This window comes from Xyrauchen texanus, chromosome 49, assembly GCF_025860055.1.
Source record: "Xyrauchen texanus isolate HMW12.3.18 chromosome 49, RBS_HiC_50CHRs, whole genome shotgun sequence".
Taxonomy (NCBI): domain Eukaryota; kingdom Metazoa; phylum Chordata; class Actinopteri; order Cypriniformes; family Catostomidae; genus Xyrauchen; species Xyrauchen texanus.
In genome coordinates this window covers 22777560-22801733 of record NC_068324.1, presented here as the reverse complement: position 1 = coordinate 22801733, position 24174 = coordinate 22777560, and the positions used below count along the sequence as shown (strand labels likewise).

Here is a 24174-nt window from a genome sequence, read left to right as displayed (position 1 = left end):
CCAGAGAATTGTTACCAGTGTATCTCTTGATGCGAATGATTGGGATGGGAATAGACCTTATTCACAGTAGTGCCATCTTTGACAACTCATGTTGTCTCGTGTTTTGTCCTCTGAGCAATCCAAAAATTATTTAAACTGCATTACAGCCCATTGAAGAAACTGTACATCTATCCTTCACCTCCTTGTTTTCATTCCTGTTAAAAAGTCAAAGATGGTGCTGCTGTGAATAAGGTCTATTTACCCATGTCCTGGCTTAACTGAATATTACTAAACATGGAAATTATGCCATCATGTACTTACCCACGTCATTCCAAATCCAGACAACCATGTGGCAAACTGCAGTAACTCTCAGGGAAATGTAATTTTGTTTCAAAAGTTTTATCCTAAAAAAAAGGGGCATTTTGGGTTTCATATACAAAGGTCTTGCAATTTATGACCGGCTTTACGTGCGTTTAATGACTGAGTTTTAGGCAGGGATCCCACGCATCTTGGAGATCATAAAATTATGCTATGCAGTTTTCCAGTCATGGAAAATTAGAAAAAAAAATCCTGAAAAATATTTTGGCATAATAAAACTGTTTGACTGTGTTGCTAAAAAGGTTTTTGTCACATGTACAAAACATGGTAACGATCGGGCCTTTGAATAGGAGTCAATTACACAATCATATTTTTTTGTCACTGCCGGTGGCTGTGCATTGAGAAACAATGTCAACGGTATAAAGTAATCCATGTCACTTACTTTCTCTGCTCATCTGTTGTCATCTCTACTTCGCTCCGACGAAATAGTTTAATTATTGATATAGTCAACATTTCTGTTGTGTTGACCACAAAAACATTCAAGTTATAAACTTTAGAAAACGATGACGGTCAGATCACTGATTTATTTATTTATTTTTTAAATTAATTTACACCCTGGGTTGGTAGTGTGGTGATTCAGCTTTATACCTTGGTATGTAAATAAAACACTTCAAACATGTCTCAAAATCAACTTTTTATACCATAACACAGCAAACATTCACACAATGACATTAAAAAAAAAACCTGTAAAATAAAAATTTAAGTTTTGCTGCTTTTAGTCCATTTCTATTAGCTTTAAGGGCACAAATACACTGATGAGCCAAAACATGAGCAAATAATGTTCATCATCTCATAACAAGGCCACATGTCAATGTCTAGGTAGATTAGATGGTAAGTGAACAATCGGTTCTCGTAGTCAACATGTTGAATACAGGAGAAATGGGAGACCTGAGCATCTTTGACAAGAGTCAAATTGTTATGGACAGACAATTGGGTCAGGGCATCTCTGAGATACACAGAATAACAGAGGGTGGTGCGAGAGAGAGAGATTGTTAACGGACATGTCCGTCATGTGTTTAAGTTTATTTTTAAAATATTTATATTATCAAGCCGGTTCTCGCCGCCTCCTTCCCATTGAACCCCTTTACAAAGATCAATATGGAATCAATTCCATGCCACATATATTTGCAAAAATATAAAGTATTGCAAAATAAAATATTCACTGAAGTGATATTATTTTAACTCAGGAGACTGCACACAGTGGAAATTATAATTTCATGGATGATTTAAATATTCGGTTATAACACGTAGGTTGTGATAATTTTGTCAGATGAGGGTGCAATGCACCCCTGAAATGCTACCCAGCAAAATTTGTTTAAATATACTAAAGAATAACAAATAAATACAATAATGTACATTTGATAATATGTGTTTACTCTTTATATGAACATATATATTAAAATGACAAACAGAATGAAGATTTATTGTATTAATATATTATTTAATAAGAACAACAAGTAAGGCCAAGTATTTAAAAAGTTCAATTGTGATGTTTCTGCAACAGCCCAAAGGAAGAACATTGTTTTGGTTGTGCTTCGGCTCTGCTCCTCTGTTGAATGTCGTTCGAGGTACCAGTGAACACATGACATCTTATCAGAGCGAATGGACAAATAAATAAAGGAAAAGACAGATGACATGACATCTGAGAAAGTGCAATATCGTGTGCTGTTGTTTTGAAATAAATGACATTACAAAAGTTAGGCAACGTTCGTTAACATTAGACGCAACGATTGCTAGTGTGTGTGTGTGTGTAGTGAAATATAATAATTATACTGTAAGCGGTGCAGAACTTTCACTTGCTAGACGTGTGTTTTTACACAACTATACATCAACCATATCAATAAAACATCGTAACTGTTGAGTAAGAAAAAAGCCATCTCTGTGTCGCTTTTAAATAATTTCAGATCTTGCAGTTGTCATCTCCTCTGAAACGTCAAGCCGATGTTGATTCAGGTTTTATTACGGACTCTGTCACATTCTCTTTTTGCTTGTAGACTCTGCTCAATGAATATCTATAATTATTCAATGTGTGGGGTGAAGAAAGTGTTTCAGTTATTTTGAAGAACATGATGCTGCAGCAGTGATGACTCAGCTTGAGTGATAGTCTGTGACAGCGCGCGCAGCTGTGTGAACTGCTGTTGTAAAAGTCCCATTCAATAATCTCTTAATAAATTACACATTCATTAAAATTAAACCCATTAATGTAACGACAGGAATGCTGCCCATTGTAACAAAGTAAAACATTTTACATTAGCAATTTACTTGTGTGAGAGTAAAAAGTTTTTTTTTCTTAAAAGTTACTCAAGTAAATGTAGTGTGTTACTACCCACCACTGTTAGTTATCCTGTCCACAACCTCTGTTTCATCAGAAAATGTAATTATGCTGTTGGATCTGTTTGTAGCCATGCAATCATTGGTATAAAGGGTGCAGTTGTCTACTCTCACCACCTGGGGTCTACCCGTTTGGAAGTCCAGAATCCGCTGGCAGATGGAGGCGTTCAAGCCTAGTGTTTTGAGATGGTTGCAGAGCCTGGTGGGAATTATAGTGTTGAATGATGAACTGTAATCAACAAACAGCATTCTCATGTAGTTCCCGTTCCTGCAGTCCATATGGGAGAGGCTGGAGTGTAGAACATGGGTGATGGCATCATCTGTGGATCTATTTGAGCGGTAGGCAAACTGCAACGGGTCCAGTGAGTTGGGGAGTGAGGACAGGGCCAGCCCAGGCTCTGTTGGCGCCCTAGGAGAAAACATTTATTTTGAATAACAAACGAAGTTAGAATATGGAAGAGACCAGACATGAGCTTTACTCAAACCCAAATAAAGAAATGCAAGCACACACACTCTTATATAAATGTGCCTACAGTTGCACAAATAGTTAATAAAACAAAGAAAAAAAGAGAAAGCAATATGAAATATGTACCAAAATAGGCCTACAAAATATTGTCTATATAATTGAATGTAGCTGTTAGCCAGCTACAGGCCCGGTTCCAGATCAAAATCACTGAGGGTGCTCTGTATAAAGTGGAGATGTATCATAAATATAATTTTTTAAATAGATGTAATCATGTTTAAATGCTACTAAAACCGCATTTTCAAAACATTTATTGCTTCGATATTTTTCCACTCGATCTGTTGCTGAAAATTACGACAAAATGCTGTCTGCAGATAAGGATACATGCAGCATTCTGTGTGTTTGCTGGGATTCAAGAAAATCTGATTTTAGATGCCTATTCACTGCAGTGTTGAGGGATTCTGTGGAAATTCTGAAGGCCTGACGGGGTGGAGTTTTTAGGCAAAATGAAAGCAAGCAGCAATATAACTGAAATTAAAACAACATTAGGCCTATAGAAGCTTAAGTTTATTTTAAAGGCAATACACAGCAATAACTTGTATTAAATTTAAATAAAATAAGCAAAAAACGGCCCACGGTGTCAGTGCCTGTTAAGAGGTTCTAAATAAGCTATTTCAAAGTAGTAAATAAACATCAATGGCTGATATAAACAGTTTTTATCTTGTGATCCTTAACTTTATATTGCTCTTTTTTTTTTCTGCTCCTCTTCTTTGTGTTGCTTCCTGCCTTGTGCACCTGATAATTTGGTTCTTTTTTTCACTCATTTTATACACATTTGATAAGGATCCGATTGTAATATAATTGCGTAGCACTAGTTCTCAGTATATGGGTAGAGTTGCACACAGTCGTCACGAGAGGGCGCACTTCCGAGACATTTGTTTTTAAATAAAACTCATGCCTCTGTCATTTTTGCGCTCAAATCGCCCTGAATGAGGAGTAGATGATGAAATTGACTAACCATGGTAATGAGGATCCTTTTCTTCCTGTGTAATATGTATGTTCTATTTGAATGATGTTTGACATTAGGAAACAAACTGGATAATAATAGGCTCAAATAAATAAATATGTGCCATCTGCGCTGTTTTATAAATGATTTCGATGTAAACGTGCGCAAGATAGATGTCTTTGATGGCTTGTTTGTGTTTGTAGATGTCAAGTTTAAAAGAGCTTAAACTGTTAAACTGTTGCAAACGTCTCGAGTTGAGACTATACATTTTGCTCTTTTGTGGCACTATGTGTAATTTTAGTGCAACAACAAATGCATCCAAGCATGTGAACGGCACGTAACATGACTTCAAACGCTGCAATGAAATTTCAAACAAATATATTAAATATTAGCTAACATATAGGACTATGCAATTACACAAACACCATCAAAACAAGTCGTGCCAGCTTCGTGCATAATTAAAACTGAATACTGAAACAGCTGAATACTGTTGCTGTTCACTTGTGAAATTATTTTTGAATAATTTCACATCTCCCAAAAGCTTTTAAATACAAAGAAAGGAATATAATCAACAGAGTTTCTTTTAATGACACAAATCAGCACAAATGAACGACACAGGTTCGGAGTAATTTGGAGCAATGTCACTGCTCACTGATTTTGTATTAAGCAATTTTCTGCTGAGCACCTGCTAGGATGGTGCTGGGTAAGCACTCTTCCCTCTCCAGGTGGGAGAGCACTCTGGAGGCCACATCCTACCTGAGGGAGGTTAACATGTGGAGAACACCTCACATGGACTCACCGAAAGGGAAGTTCACATATGGAATGAAGCCACTGGGAGGACCCTATCTATGGAGAGGGTATACAGCAACAGTGGCCGAGGCAGAGCGAAGCTCTGTCGAGAAGAAACACAGGGTTCAACTTATGGGAAACCAAACAGTGGAAACGCATCATATGGGCTTACCAAAGGGTGTCCAACAAATTCACCATGTAAGGAGAATTAAGCCTGAGTACACTCGAGGGCATACCATGACTACTGGTCCTGGCAGCGTCCCTCCTCTGCCAAGTTCTCAACCGAATAGTGCTTAAGAAATTTAAGAGGCGCCCAGTGTTCACCAATTATGGGAAACTGTTGTGGACAAAATGACGTACATTATCACCTTGAAAGGGGAAAGGTGCAAATGCAAGCGATACACCCGACCGGCTGCCTGGCATACCTGTTGTTTCCCCGTAACACTCAGGTCCATAAGAGAGGCACCCCTCGCCAGTGGGACGCAACACCTCTAGTGGAGTGCGCTCAGACTCCCAAGGGGCACAGCAAGTCTTGGGATTGGTAAGGAAATGGCGTGGCCTAGGAGGATTTAGTCTCCTCGCCCCTTTGAGGAACCTGGTGATGAGAGGTTATGCTGTCGTGAGGGCCTCCCATACAGTGTATTGTGATATGCTGCTATAGCAGCCACTTACACCTTCAGGGTGGAGGGAGACAGCCATCTATCCAGCCCCACCTGTAGGAAGGACAGCAAAGACCGAACCATGGATCTTCCCGACGGGAAGTACACCAGTTTACAAAGAGATGCCACTTCAGAGCATACAGCCGCCTCCTAGAGGGGGCTCTAGCCTGAGTAATTGTGTCTATCACCGCTGGCGGAAAGCCTGCTAGGTCTTCCGCATCCCATCCAGGAGCCAGACCCGGAGGTTCCATAGGTCCAGCTATGGGTGATAGAGCTTGCCCTGCCCTGAGTGAGAAGGTCCTGCCTCAGGGGAATGCACCAGGGAGGGGCTACTGCCAGGAGCATCAAGTCTGGTTGGGTCAGTACGGCGCAACCATTAGGATATGCTTCCCATCCTCCCTGACTTTGCACAATGTCTGCGCAAGGCTCACTGGGGGAAACACATTCTTGCGCAGCCCCCGAAGCCAGCCGTGCGCCAAGGCATCCCTGCCGAGGGGAGCCTCGGACAGGGAGTACCAAAGGGGGCAATGAGAGGACTTTCGGGAGGTGACCAGTTCCACCTGCTCCTCCCTGAATCTCTCCCATATCAGCTGGACTGCATGGGGGTGGAGTCTCCACTCTCCACGGAGTGTTACTTGTCGTGAGAGCGCATCCACTGCACAGTTGAGGGTTGTCTGTCCGAATCAACACATTTTTGCCCTGGATCGATGGCTGAAGCCTCCGCAGGGCCAGTGTTACTGCCAGCAACTCTAGGCAGTTGATGTACCATTGCAGGCGGGGCCCTGTCCAGAGCCCTGATACTGCCTGCCCATTGCACACAGCACCCCAGCTGGACTTCGAGGTATCTGTCGTAACCATGGCATGTCTCTAGACCTGCTCTAAGGAAACACCTGCCCATAGAAATGCCAGGTCTGACCAAGGGCTGAAGGATTCGCGGCATCGTGGCATGATAGTCACGCACTGGATGCCCTGGCACCATGCCCACCTTGGGACTCGAGTCTGTAGCATGTGTTGGAGAGGTCTCATATGCATCATCCTCAGGGGAAGTACCACCGCCATGGATGCTATATGCCCCAGGAGCCTCTGAAATTGTTTCAATGGTGCCGCTACCCTCTACCAGAAGGTTTCTAGGCAGGTCAGCACTGACTGTGCACACTCGTTCGTGATTCATGCCCTCATGATGACAGAGTCCAACTCCATTCCGAGAAAAGAGATGCTATGCACAGGGGACTGTTCCCAACTTTTCCCAGTTGACCTGAAGCCACTATCGGTTGAGGTGCTAAAGCACAAGGTCCCGCTTGCTGACCGGGAACATTTTCAGCGCCTGGCCGTTGCGAGTGTGAGGCGGCCTGACCGAGCCATTGTAAGCCTTCGCCACTAATAACGAAGAAAACTTAAAAGCCTGGGAAGGGAGCCTTGGTCGGTTCCTCCAGGTGGCTGCACCCTTTGGGCATAAGTGCACTGCCACAGCTCACTCTACCTGGGGAAGCTTGACATATCCCTTGGCCACTTCGCCGTCAAGGGTAGTCAGGGTGGAGGAGCCCACAATGTGTCGAGAAAGGCACCTTCCACCACTTCGTGAGCTTCCCCGTGCACTTCCGGGCCATGAGTTGCGCTCCAACCCCATAAATCAATCGTCCAGCCGTGAACGCTCAGGGTAGGACAGAGGGTTCCACTCAAGCCGGATTTTCGCAGCTGCCCGGGCAAGCACGGCTGCTAACTCAGCACTCGCTTCATCCTGAGATTTACCACCCGAGAACGGGAGCTCAGTAGATTCGTCCACTTCCGAAAGCAGGAGGCCACTCTCCGATGCTGCAACCGTATTCATCCTTATCACGAGCCTGAATGAGATATTATATCTGCCCTGAGGGGGACAGCCTGCCTCTCTCGTGAACTCTACCAGGCAGAACGAGCGTGCTGGGGGATGGGAGGTCCGCGGGGACTGAGCCGGCGGATAGACTCCCATAACCACATCCAAATTGCAAAATGTTTCAACACAGGACGGACTGGGTCTGGAAGCAGCCGCGGTGGCTCTCTGCTTCATAAAGAAAGAGAGCTGTGACCACAACATTCTCATGGGCACGTTCTCACAATGAGAACATGACCCATCCACAAACGCTACCTCAGTGTGCTGGCGACCCATGCACTCAAGACAAACTTCGTGGCCGTCCGATGGGGAGAGATAATGGACACACCCAGTAGCAAAAGGCGAAATAAATTTTTAAAAAGACACCAATCATTTGTGTGAGCTCTTTTAAAGAAAATATTCTCTTTTAAATATACTCTTTTGCACCTGTGGACTCAGCTGCTGAAGTGCACAGTGGAAGCACAACACTCGACTGTGTGAGAGTGGTCGCTGATACGTGCAATAATTCCAGCAACAATAGAACGTTTGGTGACGGGACGAACACACATGTGCACTCCGGAAAACAAATCTGAATGAGTGGTGCACGCCATCTCCTTTTATAACCGTATGTCCGGGGTGGAGAGAGGCATGCAAATTCCACTCGCCAATTCTCTTTGGCCTTCTCTGAGTAAATCAAAGGTTATTGGGGCTCTCAAGGCCAAACCTCTAGTGTCATTACATCGACACAGCGTCGAATGAGTGACAGACAGGGAACAGGAGTGTCAGGTCCACCCACATTTGCAAAACAAATATTCAAGTTATAAACTTGGTTTATATGCATGAACTAAAGATATTTTTCTTGTTTTTAAATGAAAAACAAGCAGACACAACATAAATTGTCATGGTATGATGAAGTGCTATTACGGAAATGTGCAACCTCACTCAAGTAAAAAAAAAAAGATGTACAAAGTATGAATAGTATGCACGAAAATATTAAAATTTTTGTATTTATAATAGTGCATTAAGATCATTAAAACTAAACAGCAGAAGTGATTTTATTTTTACGTATAACTGGAAGCATATCCATGCTTCCTGTCACAGTTGTTATATTACAATCCATCTCTTGTAGCTGCTTATTTCTGAAAACTTGCTTTCACAAAAGATCGGGGCTAGTTTTCCCATGGGGAAGTTGTCACAAGGGTTGCATTTCTGTAACTATCAGGTTTTGAGTCTAAAGTCCAAGCCTGTTTTCTCTAGCCTGTTGACTGTACTAGTTGAATAACTCTTGAATTAGAATAATCAACCCAGTCTCAAAATTTTTGTTGGCTATTTTGTATGATTTCGTTCAAGTTTGTTGTATAAATTTGTACGATTTCATTATTCAGCAAATGACCGGATGTTTAATGCAGAAGTAAGCAGGAGTTTCACACACACGTGGCGTTATGGACATGCTTATTAATATTTTGCTCTTATCCAAACCCCTTATCTAAACTTAACCTATCAGTAGGCTGTGTAAACATGATTGGAAGATGTGTAAGAATAATATGTGTTTGAACAACAATATTCCTTTCCCAACAAACAGCAGTGGGGAAGAGGGGAACAATATTGTGTGTCAGGAGCACTTTGCTACACGGGGTGGGGTTCTCATTGGCGCAGGGCATACGCTGAGGCGGCTGCATTTGTTTAGGCCACGGCTTGCGTGGCTTTACCGCTGACTCAGCGGCGACATTTTCCGGATGCTGAGGCAGCTGGTGTGGGGTTTTTAGCTGGGCGCTGGACCGAGACAGAGCAGGAGGAAGCCAGTTGTGATGAAGAACTGCTCCGTTTTAGCATAAAATATATCATAGCCTGTGTTTGTTGTTGAGTCGTAACGTAGCGCTTAGCAATTCTATACACAGAGCCTCCAAAAAGGCTGGCTGGAGACACCATCAAATAGAGCGGCTTTTCCCACATCACGCATTTCCATGAGGGTCAGCCAGATGTGACGATCCAAAAACACCAGGTTGCTCATTGTCATCATCCCCGGCATCTGAACGAGACGAGGTCATGCGCTGTATCGGCATAGATGCGTTGCATGGAGATTGAGGGGCTCGCAGGACATGTTCCGGAACGAGGTCCACCTCAAATCCATCCTGCTCGAACTCATGGCCCCGCCATACCTCCTCATGTGACCCCTCGGATATCACAGAAGAGGCTGGTGGGAGGGCACGTGAGGCTGAGTCATCCCTCAGAACAAGGGTGATTTGTGAGCACAGCATCATGAGACTCATGTCCTCAAAGTGAGGGCAGTCTGTCTCCATTAGAGCTGACTCAGCTCTCATGCTAATCTGATGACGAGATGCGCCTCTCTCACAAGGAACAGTTACGGAATGACATCTTTAAAAAGACACAAACATGTAAGCGACTCTTTTATACACACACACACACACACACACACACACATATATATATATATATATATATATATAGAATATATAGAATGCTGAAGCGGCCCGTTCACCGGCGAAGCTTCAAGCAGCGAGGCAGAGTGATATTCACCCGAATATTACATTAAATAGTGGCCGTCCATCATGAAGACGCACCAGTGTTACGAGCCGAAATACACAATCTTCTCGCAAAGAATGCGATAGAGGTTGTTTCATATGAATTAATAAGCCTGCTGCCCCACTGCACGAATGCATGGCAAGTCCTCACGGACATGTCAGAGCTGGTGTTTACAATGATCGAGCACAATCTGTGGTCTGACCACATGATATGCCGGTGTTGCATACACACAGCAGGATTTATAAGCGTTAATTCCTCGTTCTGGAGAAGGACGGTGGGCTTTGGCCCATTCTAGTTCTGAGAGACGTGCTGGCAACTAGCAAATAACACACTTTTCCCCAGCCAGTAAATCTCCTTTATTGGAGTTCATGTGTGCGCACCTGTGCATCACGGTAAATTGCAACTGTCTGGCTGCTGTAGCACCATGGACAGCGCTAGCCTTCTACCAACAAGGTGTAATGCTTTTCAGAAAGAAAGTGCTGACCGCAAATGCATCTAACACAGGTCGGTGTGTAATGGACACTCGACTTTCAACACCTGCAAACAGGTGCGAAATGGCCATGACATGTCAACTGCCTAGAGCTACTGGCTGTCTTTCTAGCTTTGAGAGATTTTCATTCCGATATTGTGAACCACCACATTCCGATTCGTTTGGACAGCACAAAAGTAGTGACGTATATACAGTATGTTGCCATGACACTGGCACACAAATGGCCTGTGAAACGCAAGTATACGCTTCCCTTTGTCTTCAGCAAAGTCTGAGTGGACATGGCACAATGTCTCTCAGGCACAAAACACAATCTGGAATCCCCAGCCCAAGCTGTGGAACCTGCAAGTTTGGCACCAGAACAGAGCATACTAAACACATCAGAACTGACGCATTCAGTCATGAACACCATTTTACAGGCCAGAGCACCGTCCACGAGACACCTCTACACGCTAAAAAGGAATGTGACCCATTAGTCTGCCATATACATGAAATTCTCATATTTCTTCAAGAGCGATTAGACACAAGACCCACTTTGTCAATGCTCAAAGTTTATGTGGCGACTATAGCTGCGTATCATGCACCTGAAGCCAGCGACACTATAGGCAAGCATGATTTAATCATAAAGTTAGAGGAGCATGACGATTAAATCCACCAGGCTACGGTCCTGACTTGAGACCTAAATTTGGTCCTAAAAGCGCTCACAGGGCCCCCCTTCAAACCTTTGGACTCCAAAACCACTGTCATGTGCATTAGCCTCATATGCATTACCACGCAGTGTCTCGTTCCTTTTGTATCAGGGAACTGAGGTTACATATGTAACTGAGACTTTTGTTGACATAATCAAAGAACCACCATGTTGAGAAAAGATTTTGTAGTAACGCAATGATGCCAGTGATCAGATGAGAAAGTTGGTTATCTTGGCATTGTACAATATCTTTGTAGCACCAAAGAAGAGATATTACTTGCCGTCTATTGCGTCGTGGTGGGCTGTGATAGCAGCTACATACACCTTCAAGGTGGATGGGGACAGCCTCCCCTTCAACCTCTCCTGCAAAAATGAGAGCACTGACCTGACTGCGCACCTTTGTGGGTCTTCGGCCCGAGAAGAACACCAATTCACGAATCCGCTGGCTTGGTTGATCGTGTCTACGACGGCAGGTGGTAGATCAGCTAGATCTTCCGCATCCCATCCAGGGGCCAGACATGGAGATTACAGAGGTCTGGGTGTGGATGCCAGAGCGTGCCCCATCCCTGAGAAAGAAGGTCTTTCCCTGAATTTGCCAGGGAGAGGCTGTCGCGAGGAGTGCAAGGTCCGATAACCAAGCTCGGGTGGGCCAATAGGGAGCCACTAGAGTGACTTGTTCGTTGTCCTCCCTGACCTTGCACAGCACCTGTGCAAGAAGGCTCACTGGGGGAAATGCGTACTTACCCGTGGGCCAGCTGTGTGCCAGTGCGTCTGCCCCAAGGGGAGCCTCTGTTCGGGCATACCAGAGCGGGCAGTCGGAGGTCTCTTGGGAGGCAAACAGGTCTATCTGAACCTTGCCGAACCGTTCCCAAATCAGCTGGACCGACTGGGGGTGAAGCCTCCACTCTCCACTGGGCAAGCATTGTCATGATAGCGCGTCCGCCACCACATTGAGGTTGCCGGGGATGTGCGTGCTGCGGCGCCATGCTCGTCTCGGGACTCGAGTCTGGAGCCAGTGCTGAAGCGGTCTCATATGCATCAACCCCAGCAGCTCATATGCATCAAATGATGACGTCGTCCTACAGGCCTTGGTGGGGAACCACCTGGGGAATCACCGTGTACCCATGGGCCGCTCCGCCGTCGAGTGTAGTGAGAGCAGATGAGCGAGGGGCTTTGTGACGAGTGGAGACTGCATGCTCTCCATGCAGTCGTCAGCTCATCATGCACCTCCGGGAAGAAAGGGACGGGGGAGGGGGGTGGGGTGTGGCTGTGAGCAGCGCGCAGACCCACGGAACCAATCATCCAGCCGCGATGGCTGTGGGGAGGACGGAGGGTTCCAGTCCAGCCCCACGCTGGCGGCGGCCCGGGCAAGCATGTCAAACATCTGGGCATCAGCCTCTGCCTGGGCATTCTGGCCTCAAGGCGGCAGCCCAGACGAGTGATCCGCATCAGATGTCCGATGCAGCGGCGAGCCGTTGCCATCCACAGATCGCCTCCATCGCCAGCCGCGTCGTCCTCAATTCCGTGGAGTTCGTTGGAGAAGGAGCGACGCAGGGGGCTGCTGGAGTGATGTTCCTTCGGTTGAATGAAAGCCGTGACCACAACGTTGCCATGGTCATGTTCTCGCAGTGCCATCATCCACAACATGAACCATCCACAAACGCTGCCTCGGTGTGATCGCAGCCCAGATACACGAGACAGCGCCTGTGGCCATCTGAAGCGGAGAGCACTCTACCGCATCCAGGAACTACACAGGGGCGGAAAGGCATCTTTATAAAGACGCGTCCTGAAAAGGATGTTCAACACCACTGTGTATTGCTCTTTTAGGGGAAAATACTCTTTTAGAGAAAATAACTATTTTACAAATGCTCTTTTAGTTTGCAGGGGTAAACTGCACTGCCGTGCAGAGAAGGAGAAAGCCACTGAAGTGCGCGTAGATCCAACAGCAGATCGCTCAGAGGTAAGAAGAACAGGTGGGAGTGACTCGCAGCTCGCTGCATACACAACCATCGGCTCTGAATAAAATTTCTGAAAGAAACGGACATTTTTCCCCGCCTTTATATCCGTATGTCCGGAGGCGGGACATGTAAATTCTGTCTGCCAACTTCTCATTGGCCTTTATTCATAGATCAGAGGTATATTCGGCGCTCAAGAGAGACCCCTAGTGTCGCTTCTTCGACACAACATCGAAGCGAGCGACAGACGAGGAACCCAAGTTTGAGTTCAGGATTTACACTTTGTTTAAAAACTAAATCAGCTATATAGTCACACATCCTGAAATGGGCAAAATGAAAAATTTAGCCTATTCAATTAAAAAATATCTAGAAATGTAGGCCTTCCTAGATATCTAAATTATTACCTGAAGCTCCTTGATGGCTAATGTAAAAACATGAGATCATTGATGTTATTAAATGAGTCAGCTTTTTATTCCATCAGTTACTCCTGGTTGGAGGCCTCCGTAAATATTTAGTTTATATCTAAACTAATATCTAAGTTTAATTAGTAGTAATAATATTTAGTAGTGCGTAAATTGTTACTTAGTGCCCATTTACACCACAAATAGGCTAAGTTGTAACTTGCGCAAAGCTGGTGCAACCAGCCCCAGTTGAACAAGCAAATTACGTAGTGTTAGGATAACGTTATTAATGTTAAATATTTTCCAAAGGTTAGCAGGTCTTCACTCAGTCACACAAACCTTTGTGCTATCCCTGTTAAGGCAGTATTTTAGAGGAAATACTGGTCATAATCTAACCAAAACTAGGACAATACTCATATTTACTGTATGTCTGTCTTTAATTTCTTCATTCTGCCAAAAAAAAGAACACTTACTACAGTACAGTAAAACCGTGGAAAATTTTCGTAAGCGCTGATTTATAAACGATTCTCATTACAAATCAGGGGAAATGTTTGTGCATCTTGCGATCAAGTTAACATTATAAGTGGCACAAACTCACACATTTTGTGAGGAGCAGCAGTGAAATGAGCCGCTCTGAGACCTAAAAACACTGCGTGTGTGAGCACAGAACACGTGCCTGAACAATTCTGGAAGTCTTCACTCTGGAACACACGGCGTCTCTAAATATTTAAATCACAGCACTTGCATAATCACTAAGCCATATAGCGATTTCAATTTTATTTAGATTTATTGTTCAGCATTACTTGAGCATTTTATAATTTGCATGGCTGAATTTTGTCTTTTTCCTCTTATCTGAGTGACCATGAATGGCTTGAGTATTTTACATTTATCCATGCAATAACGTTGACTCTAGAGGATTAAATTAACTCAATATTTCAACTTTCCACATCCACCACAACCCGTTTACCTTAAGGAGTTAGAAGTACATTGACTACTGTACTGTCCTCGCTTAAGAAATCAGAAAGACGGTAGGAGTGGAAGGGGGATTGAGCAGGATTTTGTGTTGCTGTCGATTTGCAGTCTATTATTAATGATAGGCGCATTTGTCAATTATACCCAATTGCTATTTGGGGAATGAACCCAGCGCTATGATTGGTCGAACTCTTGATTTGAGTACTGCGTGTGCCAGGTTTTTCCGTAGTTTAGAGTGACAAATTGTACCAGCATACTTTGAGGTCAAAATCCGTACCCACTACTCAAAATGTGTACAGGTTGGCAGGTCTGCAGTTGGTTAAGGTAACAAAATTTAATTCAATAAAGCATATAAAAGCACTGGAGACAAGATACCTATTTATTTTAACTACATTCCATTTTTTATTAATTAAAACTCTTCACTCTTTAATGATAAATAATGGAACATTGTGACATCAAAATCGATTTACAAATGCATTTGCACAACACATGTTTGCATTAAGTAAAGTGTAGTAGTGTTATAAGTTGCAAGAGGAGGCAGACGAGGAGTGGGGATCTAAATGCGGTTTTATTGTAAAAGGTGAAGACAAACAAGACTGGAACAAATAAAACATCCACGATGGAAAAACAAAAGATATAAACAGGGAAAACATCCACGACGGGCTCAGGCAGGAACACAGACCAGAATATACAAGGAATAAACATGCACTAACAACCTTCACAAACAAGCAACGATCGACAAGGGAATGGAAAACAAACAGGGTTTAAATACACAAGGTAATTAGACTAAATGACAACCAGGTGAAAACGATGAGAGTGTGATGAGGGCCGGGAATCATGGGAACTGTAGTTTGTGAGAGGTGACACAAGAAACACGGGGCAGACAACGGGATCGTGACAAGTAGCTTATACAATGTGTAGTTGTCATAAAACAAGCTTTGCTCAGGGAGTGACAAGTTTATTTATTTATTGGCTGAAGTTTGGCTACATTCTTCTTTCTCCTGAATTCAGTTAATGTTATTCCATTCTTTAGTGTTTTGCCTTGATTAGGTAATCTAGAGTATTAGTTGGTTTTTAGGGAACGATCACATGGAAGGGACTTCCTGGTGCAGTTTCATCCCCCCACTTAACAATAACAACATAGTTCCCTATCTCCTTGACTGTATAGGTTATATTATAAAGCTTGTTTCCCAAGTGTTTAACAGTTACATCTTAACATGCAGTTCTGGGACCATGGATACCAACCATCAGCATGTTTGTACCTGTCAGAACAACATTTAATGATCACACTGTACGCTATACAATTCATGTAATTTGGTTTCCCTTACAACTCAGTACACTTGACATTGCATTCTGCTAATGCTTATAGGGAGTGTCCTTCTACATGACCAAGTATAAACCTCTCTACAATAACACCGATATTCTAATATTGGCAATAGTGTAGTTGAATTTTCTTCTTTCACATCAGCGAATCATCTCTTGTGTGTATATATATATATATATATATATATATATGTACGCTTATTAAGAAGCCTCAACTAGATCCTGAAGAACTGGCTAATTGTAGACCTATTTCAAATATCCTGTTTATGTCAAAAATACTAGAATAGGTAGTATCCTCCCAAATGTTCATTTCTACAGAGAAATAGTATATACAAAGAATTTCAGTCAGGATTTAGGCCTCATCACAGTACAGAGACTGCACTTATCAGAGTTACAAATGACTTGCTCTTATCAATTGATCACGGCTGTATTTCTCTTCTAGTGCTTTTAGATCTTAGTTATCCTGCATTCGACACGATAGATCACGAAATTCTCTTGAATAGGTTAGGGAATTATTTTGGCATTTGTGGAGTTGCATTAGCATGGTTTAGGTCATATTTAGCAGACCTCTACGACTTTGTCTATGTAAATGAGGAATTGTCAAACCAAACAAAAGTAAAATATGGAGTGCCACAGGGATCAGTTTTAGGGCCTCTCCTTTTCTCCATGTATATGCTTCCCCTGGGAGATATTATCAGGAATCGTGGAATAAGTTTCCACTGCTATGCCGACGATACACAACTTTATATTTCTTCAAAACCTGATGAGATTTCACAATTCTCAAAATTGGGTGGCCAGAAATTTCCTTCTACTCAATTCTGACAAAACAGAAGTGCTAATTATTGGACCAAAAAACTCTAAAAATAAGCCACTACAATATAATTTTACTCTCGATTGATGTACTGTTACATCAGCTTCAACAGCGAAGAACTTAGGTGTTATATTTGATACCAATCTGTCCTTTGAAAATCAAAATATCATTGTTTGTAGAACAGCATTCTTCCACCTAAGAAATATTGCTAAATTAAGGCACTTGCTCTCTGTTGCTAATGCCGAAAAACTAATTCATGCGTTCATGACCTCAAGACTAGATTATTGTAATGCATTACTGGGAGGATGTCCAGCAAGATCAATAAATAAACTTCAATTGGTTCAAAATGCAGCAGCCAGAGTGCTAACAAGAACCAAGAAATATGATTATATTAGACCCATTTTATCATCGTTACATTGGCTACCTTTTAAATTGTGTATTCATTTTTCAATTCTGTTAACTACGTACAAAGCTTTGAATGGTCTAGCTCCGCAGTACTTAAGTGACCTTCTACCACGCTATATTCTATCACGTTCATTACGTTCATTTTACAGGCCAAAGCGCTGTCCACAAGACGCCTCTACATGCTATAATGCAATGTATTCACTGATTGGTGTCTTTTACATGCAAAGACCCAGTAAACCACCCCATACATGAAATTCTCATATTTCTTTAAGAGCGATTAGATGCAGGACTCACTCCATCAACACTCAAAAGTTTATGTGGCGACTATAGCTGCGAATCACACACCTGAAGCTGGCGCCACTATAGGCAAACATGATTTAATTATAAAGTTCCTTAGAGGAGCAAGCCAATTAAATCCACCTCGGCCGGCTACAGTCCCGACTTGGGACCTAACTTTGGTCCTAAATGTGCTCGCAGGGCCCCCCTTGATTTACGCATCAGCTCTATTAAGAGATTGGTCCCGGTCTTTCAAAGCCACTGTCAAACCTGGAAAAGGCTATGTGCCTTAGGTTCTAACCACGCCCTTCAGAGTGCAGGTGGTTCACCTTCGCCTTCTTCACTCCTCCATTTAATTCAGATGATTTAAGTCCTTGCATTTGTTATGCCCAGTGTGGGTGCTACACGCATACATTGAACGCAGCCACCAGTTCAGACTGTCTGATCAGCCCTTTGTGTTCTATGGAGGATGCACAAATGAATGTCCATCTCCAAGCAAAGACTTTCTCACTAGATTGTTGATGAGATTGACCTGGCTTATGAGTCGCAGGGTAAGATTTGCCCAATTGGTGTAAAGCACACTCAACTAGAGGCATGGCCTCCACATGGACGAACGCTGTGTCTTTACAAGACATATGTTTTGCAGCAGAATGGTCTTCTCAAAACACATTCACAAGGTTTTACAACCTTGCGATGTAACATCTCTGTGGAGTGGAGTGGGGCGGGGCCGATCAGAATATCGCACGAGGGATAAAGGCGGCCGGTGACGATGGTTCGAGAGAGAGAGAGAGAGAATTACGGGCATGTCCGTCATGTGTGTTTATGTTTGTGCTTTTGGTTTAAGTTTCTCGTTAAAATATTATTTATGTTGACAAGCCGGTTCTCGCCTCCTCCTTGCCCATCCTTTAACTGTTTTACAATCTCTCTCTTCACTCTTTGTTTAGAGTGCTTGCTATTTCTTTTGCCAAACATATGCTTATGCCCCTCCCTTTAAGTACGGGCTCCCCATCATTTTACACAACTGCCTGCATTCAGGTCATTGTAATTTACCATAAAGTCACAAGGACTTTCATTATAATAAACTTCCTTCCCGACTGGGTTCCTGAAGGGGTAAATCCATACTATATGACCATAGTTCATATATATATATATATATATATATATGACCATGAGGGTCATTCACTTGCGGCATACTCATGTCGGTCGGCGTCCTGCGATACTGCAGCATCAAGTTTCCTCTCTGGGAAGGTTATGTCTTGTGGGATGGGATTCTGTTCTCCAAATGCATTAGCAGAATGCAATGTCTTGTAAGGGTAAAGTTGTAAGGGAACATCTCGGTTACATACATAACCTCGGTTCCCTGAGATGAATGGAACGAGACATTGCGAATGCTAACCACACTAGACTCAGAGTTCTTTGCGTGCGATGCGCTTTTTGTCCCTCAGTCAGAAAAGTCTGAGGAATGGTGTTTGTGCGCCTGCTTTTATAGCAAACAGTTTCACGCCTAAAAGGGCCGGACACAATTACCAAAGCCAATATTAGAATATTGCTGTTATTGTAGAGAGATTTCAAAATTGTTGTAGAGGGACACTCCCCATATGAGTTAGGAGAATGCAATGTCTCATTCCCTTCATTTCAGGGAATCGAGGTTACATATGTAACAATTTTGTTGGTCCCAAACCATTATTGACTTGTTTATTTTACCTGCTTTACTGCAATCGATGGTAAAGTTGTTCTTCTGACTCACAGATGTTTTGGAGTGGCCTTCACCATGGCATACAACTTTACTGGCATCTGATGTTGACTTGGAGCTGGACAAAGAGCTGTAAGCTCCGGGCACCTTGGATGTTCTAGTAACAGTCCCCACAATGGCTGATGAAGTTTCATGTAAACTATGGCCTCCAGATAGACGCATGCCTAAAACAGATGGCCAGACTGGTCAAGAAGCATAGTCATAACTCTCCAAGCAATTACAAAAGTTTACACCATCTGCAGAAACACAAATGTGTCAGTGGGATTGTTTAACACAAAAAAGAGAAATCAAGAGCAGATGTTAAACAGCATAATTCTTCATTCATTTAGGTTTACATTTATTCTAATTTATATCTAATTTAGTCTCAATTAAAAGCATTAAAGAAGGTTAATTTAGAAAATCAATTTGTGTACATTCTACCTGTAAGCTTTGATTTGAAGGGGCTGCCAACAATGTGCTGCGGTCCACCATATTTGATGGATATAAGATAGTTGCCAGGTGCCATAGGTGTATATGAGATTTTGTAACCCTCTGGACATTCAGTGCAGTCCATCTTCACCTTTGAGGGACCATCAATAGTAACAGCTAAGGCACCTGAACCAGCCTTGCATGTATTGACGATGAACTCAGATGGGATCCCTATAGGACAACAGGAACAGGTGGTTACAATTGGATTTACTGTACTTTTAATTATGATTACATATTACATACAGAATATTACATGTTTCACATGTTTTTATCAAACATAATTTTACAGTGGACCAATACCTGTGCGGCCACCCTCAAGTCCTGGACCAATAGAAGACACCATGCCTGGGTCTCCAACATGTTGATTTGATTTGATTGATTTGATTTGATTAGCCTTTATTGTCTCCTGACGGAGAAATTAATCTTGGGCATTCGAGATAGCAGATGCAACAGAATATACATAACACATACATAATTACCTACACATAATTTACCACCTTAAAAAAAAAAAAAAAACTAACCCACACACCCTATTTGTTGTTGTTCAATATTTTTATAGAGAGTGGTACAAATGAAAATTTAAACATATTCAGTCTACAGTTTGGTAACCTGTACCTTCTACCTGAGGGCATCATCTCATACTCACTGTAGAGGACATGATTCGGATCGTTAGTAATTTTTAAACTGTTTCCTCACCGCCTCTTCAAAAAGCTCATTAAGAGTAGTCGGTGGCACTTGTCCAATTATTTTTCCCGCCCTTTTAATCAATGTTTGGAGCTGTGATTTTAGTTTAACTGACAGGTTACCAAACCAGGCTACAATACCATATCGGACAATAGACTCAATAGCTGCCTTATAAAACAGCAACATAATATCCTTGTCAACGCCATGAACTCTTAGGCCCCATTTACACTGCATGGTTCAAGTGACCCAAATCCGATTTTTTTCCTCTCATGTGGCACAGATCGTATATGACCGGTGAACATGTAAGCAGGAAAAAAACGCATGGATTCCGATTTTCTCAGATCGCATTCAGGCCTCACTCATATGTGGTAATAAATCGGATATGAATCGGATACGTGCATTTGCGTGTGTCATGTAAGCAGACAAATCGGATATTCCCCAGTAAATGCGAGTCGTATGTCATTAAAGTGACGTCAACTCAGGTGGACGCCACCAACTGAGATCACGTGACTTATTATAGGCGCGATGGAGGACGAAGGAAACGCACAGTGGAGCAATGCGGAGGTTTCATGTCTTTTGAGTGTTTGTGGCGAAGAGACAGTGCAGGCAAAAACGCAGGGCTGTTATCGAAATAAATGAATTTACGAAGACATTTCACGAGATATGGGGAGGCACGGTTTGGAGCTCTTCACCTTCTGGCAGCTTGATGTACTCGCGCATCATCTCATTTCGCACGGCATGGCAAAACTCCCGGACTATTAGGCATACTGATGCGTCACTTATGCCAAACAGATGTGCCAGTGTTCGATAACCAGCTCCTGTCGCGAGCCACCATAGTCCAACTCCAACGCGCTTCTGCACTGAGATTGCCTGGCGAAATGTTGTGTCCTCGTATGAGAGCATTGGTGACAACCGCACACACAACATTTCAAAAGTTTCTCGAAAGTTGCTGACCCACAGTTCTTGACCCCAGGTTCCAACAACGCGATCCCACCAGTCTTGAGTCCTTTGCCGCATCCAAACCTCCCTTTGAACCGATGTTGCAGCGATCATCGCTAAATTCGCCCAGGCTACAACAAGGGCTCTCCTCTTTTTTTCTCCGCCGTACGAGACCAATGTTTTGCTGACTTTTTTGATGACTTTTCAAAATACTGTGGAAAGCAAAACACTGGATAATTTTATTCGCGTCTTAAATCCATTGCATTTCGTGCTGTTTTACTTCATTTTCCAGGTCAGAACATCTACATTTGGTAGTTTCAGCAGTGTATGTGTAAATGCAAAAATCGGATACGGGTCACTTTTTAAAGATGATGTAAGCGTGTCGTCAAAAAAATCGGATATAGTCAGAAAATCGGATTTGGGCATCAAGACCTGCAGTGTAAATGCAGCCTTAGTCTTCTCAAAAAATATAGACGCTGACATATTTTTGAGGAAACATACTCCACATGATGTGACCACTGTAACTATTTGTATGTTGTTACTTGTTCAATCAATACGCCTTCAATTAGAATAGGATTTTGATCACCTATAGACCTAGGGTCAAAAATCATTTCTTTGGTTTTATTAACATTAAGGAGCAAGTTGTGCTTATTGCACCACTTCACCATCTCCTCTATCTCCTGTGTATAAATACCAATATCTGAATAGTTGTAAAGTAAACTAAGTATGGCCGTATCATCTGAAAATGTAATAATAAAATTATTCCTATTGATAATTCTGCATTCATTTGTATATAATATGAAAAGTAAAGGCGATCTTACACAGCCTTGAGGGGCACCTGTACTTATGTTAATCATCTCAGAAAGAGTGGAGTTAACTCTCACCTGCTGCTTCCTTCCTGTCAGGAAAGAACCATACCATTTAATAATGAAGGGGTTTACTTCCATTTGATGTAGTTTACTTAACATTATCTGCGGAAGAATACAATTAAATGCAGAACTAAAATCCATAAATAATAAACGAACATAACCTGATGGATTTTCCAAGTGCTTTAAGATGGAGTGTACAGTTGTAATTAAAGCATCATCTGTACCCCTGCCATTATTATAGGCAAATTGGTACGGGTCCAAAAGATGCTGTACCTCACTCCTTAATTTACCAACCATTATACGTTCTAATGACTTCATCACTATAGAAGTCAGCGCTACTGGTCTATAGTCGTCATTTTGCTCTGGGCATGCTTTTTTAGGCAACGGAACGAGAACTGATGTCTTCCAGATAATAGGAATAATACATGCATCCACAGAAAATTGAAATAAGGGGCACCAAGCCGGAGTTAGCTCATCCGAGAATGTTTTTAAGATAAAAGATGAAATACCATCAGGTCCACTAGCCTTATTAGTATTCAGCTTTTTAAAAACTGCAGTGACATCTTTAGGGTTAATTATTATTCTATCCCGTATTGGGTCACATGGTATTGACATAGACAGCTCTTTGCAGCAGATCACATTTGTTCCACAATTCAAGTCAAAACGTTTATAAAAGATGTTAAGATCATTGGCCTTGTCCGAATCATTCTCTACATTTAATTCCCTCTGACTAGAGTTCATATTAGTCATTTCTTTCACCGTGTCCCACAGTTTTTTGGGGTTATTCGTTAAAAAGGCTTCCCTAATTCGTTTACTATGTTCCTCTCGCGCCTTTTTCAGTTTCCCCCTCAGGTCTTTTTGTATTGATCTCAGTTCCATCAAATCATTATTCTGGAATGCTTGCTTTTTCCTCCTGATCAGATGTTTAATTTCAGGTGTTATGTAGTCTTTGTTGTTAGGATATATAGTGATCGTCTTTTTCGGCACAACAGTATCGACACAAAAATGAATATACCCCGTTATTGTTTCTGCAATATTGTCAATATCGTTGTCCTGATATAAAACTTCCAGTCTGTGGCCAGAAAACATCCACTCAGCGTCTCCTTGCTCTCATCCTGGAACACACTGACAGTTTTTGTGACGGGTTTACTTTTTTTAATGGCACACTTAAAGATGGGGATCAGATGGATGATGTTATGATCCGAGTTTGAGAGGGGGGGTTTAATTCTGGCAGCATATGCATCTTTAATGTTGCCATAGCATTTATCTAGCGTCCTATTCTTACGTGTGCTATTTTTAACATATTGCTGGAATCCAGGAAGAGACAGCTCCAACTTACAATGGTTGAAGTCTCCGAGAACAGTCCGCTACTCGTGAAGCTGCTTTAGATGCGTTCCCACTGGGCGGGATATATACCGAGCATACGAAGATGTTCCCATAGTCTCTCGGTAAATAAAACGGTCTCAAACTAATGCAGATAAGTTCAAGATCAGGACTGCACACCCTATATTTTATCGTATAATTATTGCACCAAGATTCATTAATATAAACACAAATCCCACCCCCCCTCATCTACCTTGAGTCGTTGTTTCTGTCCATACGCACACATGAGAAGCCTCGTACCTGCACCAATGAGTCTGGAAAATCCTCTTGTAGCCAGGTCTCTGTGTAAACCATTAGGCATGATTCGTTATATTCATTACAGGCCTTTGTATTAAGCCTCAACTCCTCCATCTTATTCCTTAGGGAGCGAACATTGCCAAAGAGTATAGACGGCAGTGGCGGCCTTGTTGCCCTCCGTCGAAGGCATAGTTTGATGCCACCCCTTCTCCCTCGTTTCCGCGGCCGGTTGCCTCCGGATTGTCGTAACAGCTCCTCCGGAACGTGGTCTAACAAGCCCGGTTCTGGTGTTACTTTCCTCCTCAAGGACAACAGCCAGTCCCTGCCATACTCCCGCAGTGTCTTCTCATTTACTTCATCGAGTGTGGTGATATCATGTTGTAAGCGGGTGCAAAAGGTGGCTGTAATTAGCAGCAGCAGCCACACTCCGGGTGACTCTCTTTCCCATCGTAACTTCTCTTCCTTGTTCACTTCTTCCTCCTTCAGCAGACCCCAGCAGCACTTCAACCCTCTTTACATAGACTTAAC

The 24174-nt window shown here is 42.7% G+C and overlaps 1 protein-coding gene across 1 annotated transcript; it reads right to left on the bottom strand.

The window, feature by feature from the left end:
* Window positions 1-1056: 1056 nt before the first annotated feature.
* flnca (filamin C, gamma a (actin binding protein 280)) lies at window positions 1057-24139 on the bottom strand. Its single transcript, XM_052123340.1, has 4 exons — window positions 23650-24139; window positions 19487-19705; window positions 19018-19230; window positions 1057-3097 (listed from the first exon to the last, which is right to left on the bottom strand). Exons 1-4 carry the CDS (start codon window positions 23708-23710, stop codon window positions 2940-2942), a joined length of 651 nt encoding a protein of 216 aa, XP_051979300.1. The 5' UTR covers window positions 23711-24139; the 3' UTR covers window positions 1057-2939.
* Between the last annotated feature and the right edge of the window lie 35 nt (window positions 24140-24174).

Coding starts and splice junctions, on each gene's coding strand:
- flnca (XM_052123340.1), bottom strand. CDS start 23,710: ATGCCTAATGGTTTACACAGAGACCTGGCTACAAGAGGATTTTCCAGA. Junction 19,231..19,486: donor CTTCAAATCAAAGCTTACAG/GTAGAATGTACA, acceptor CATCTGTTTTAG/GCATGCGTCTATCTGGAGGC. Junction 3,098..19,017: donor CATCGATTGCAGTAAAGCAG/GTAAAATAAACA, acceptor GTTTTCTCCTAG/GGCGCCAACAGAGCCTGGGC.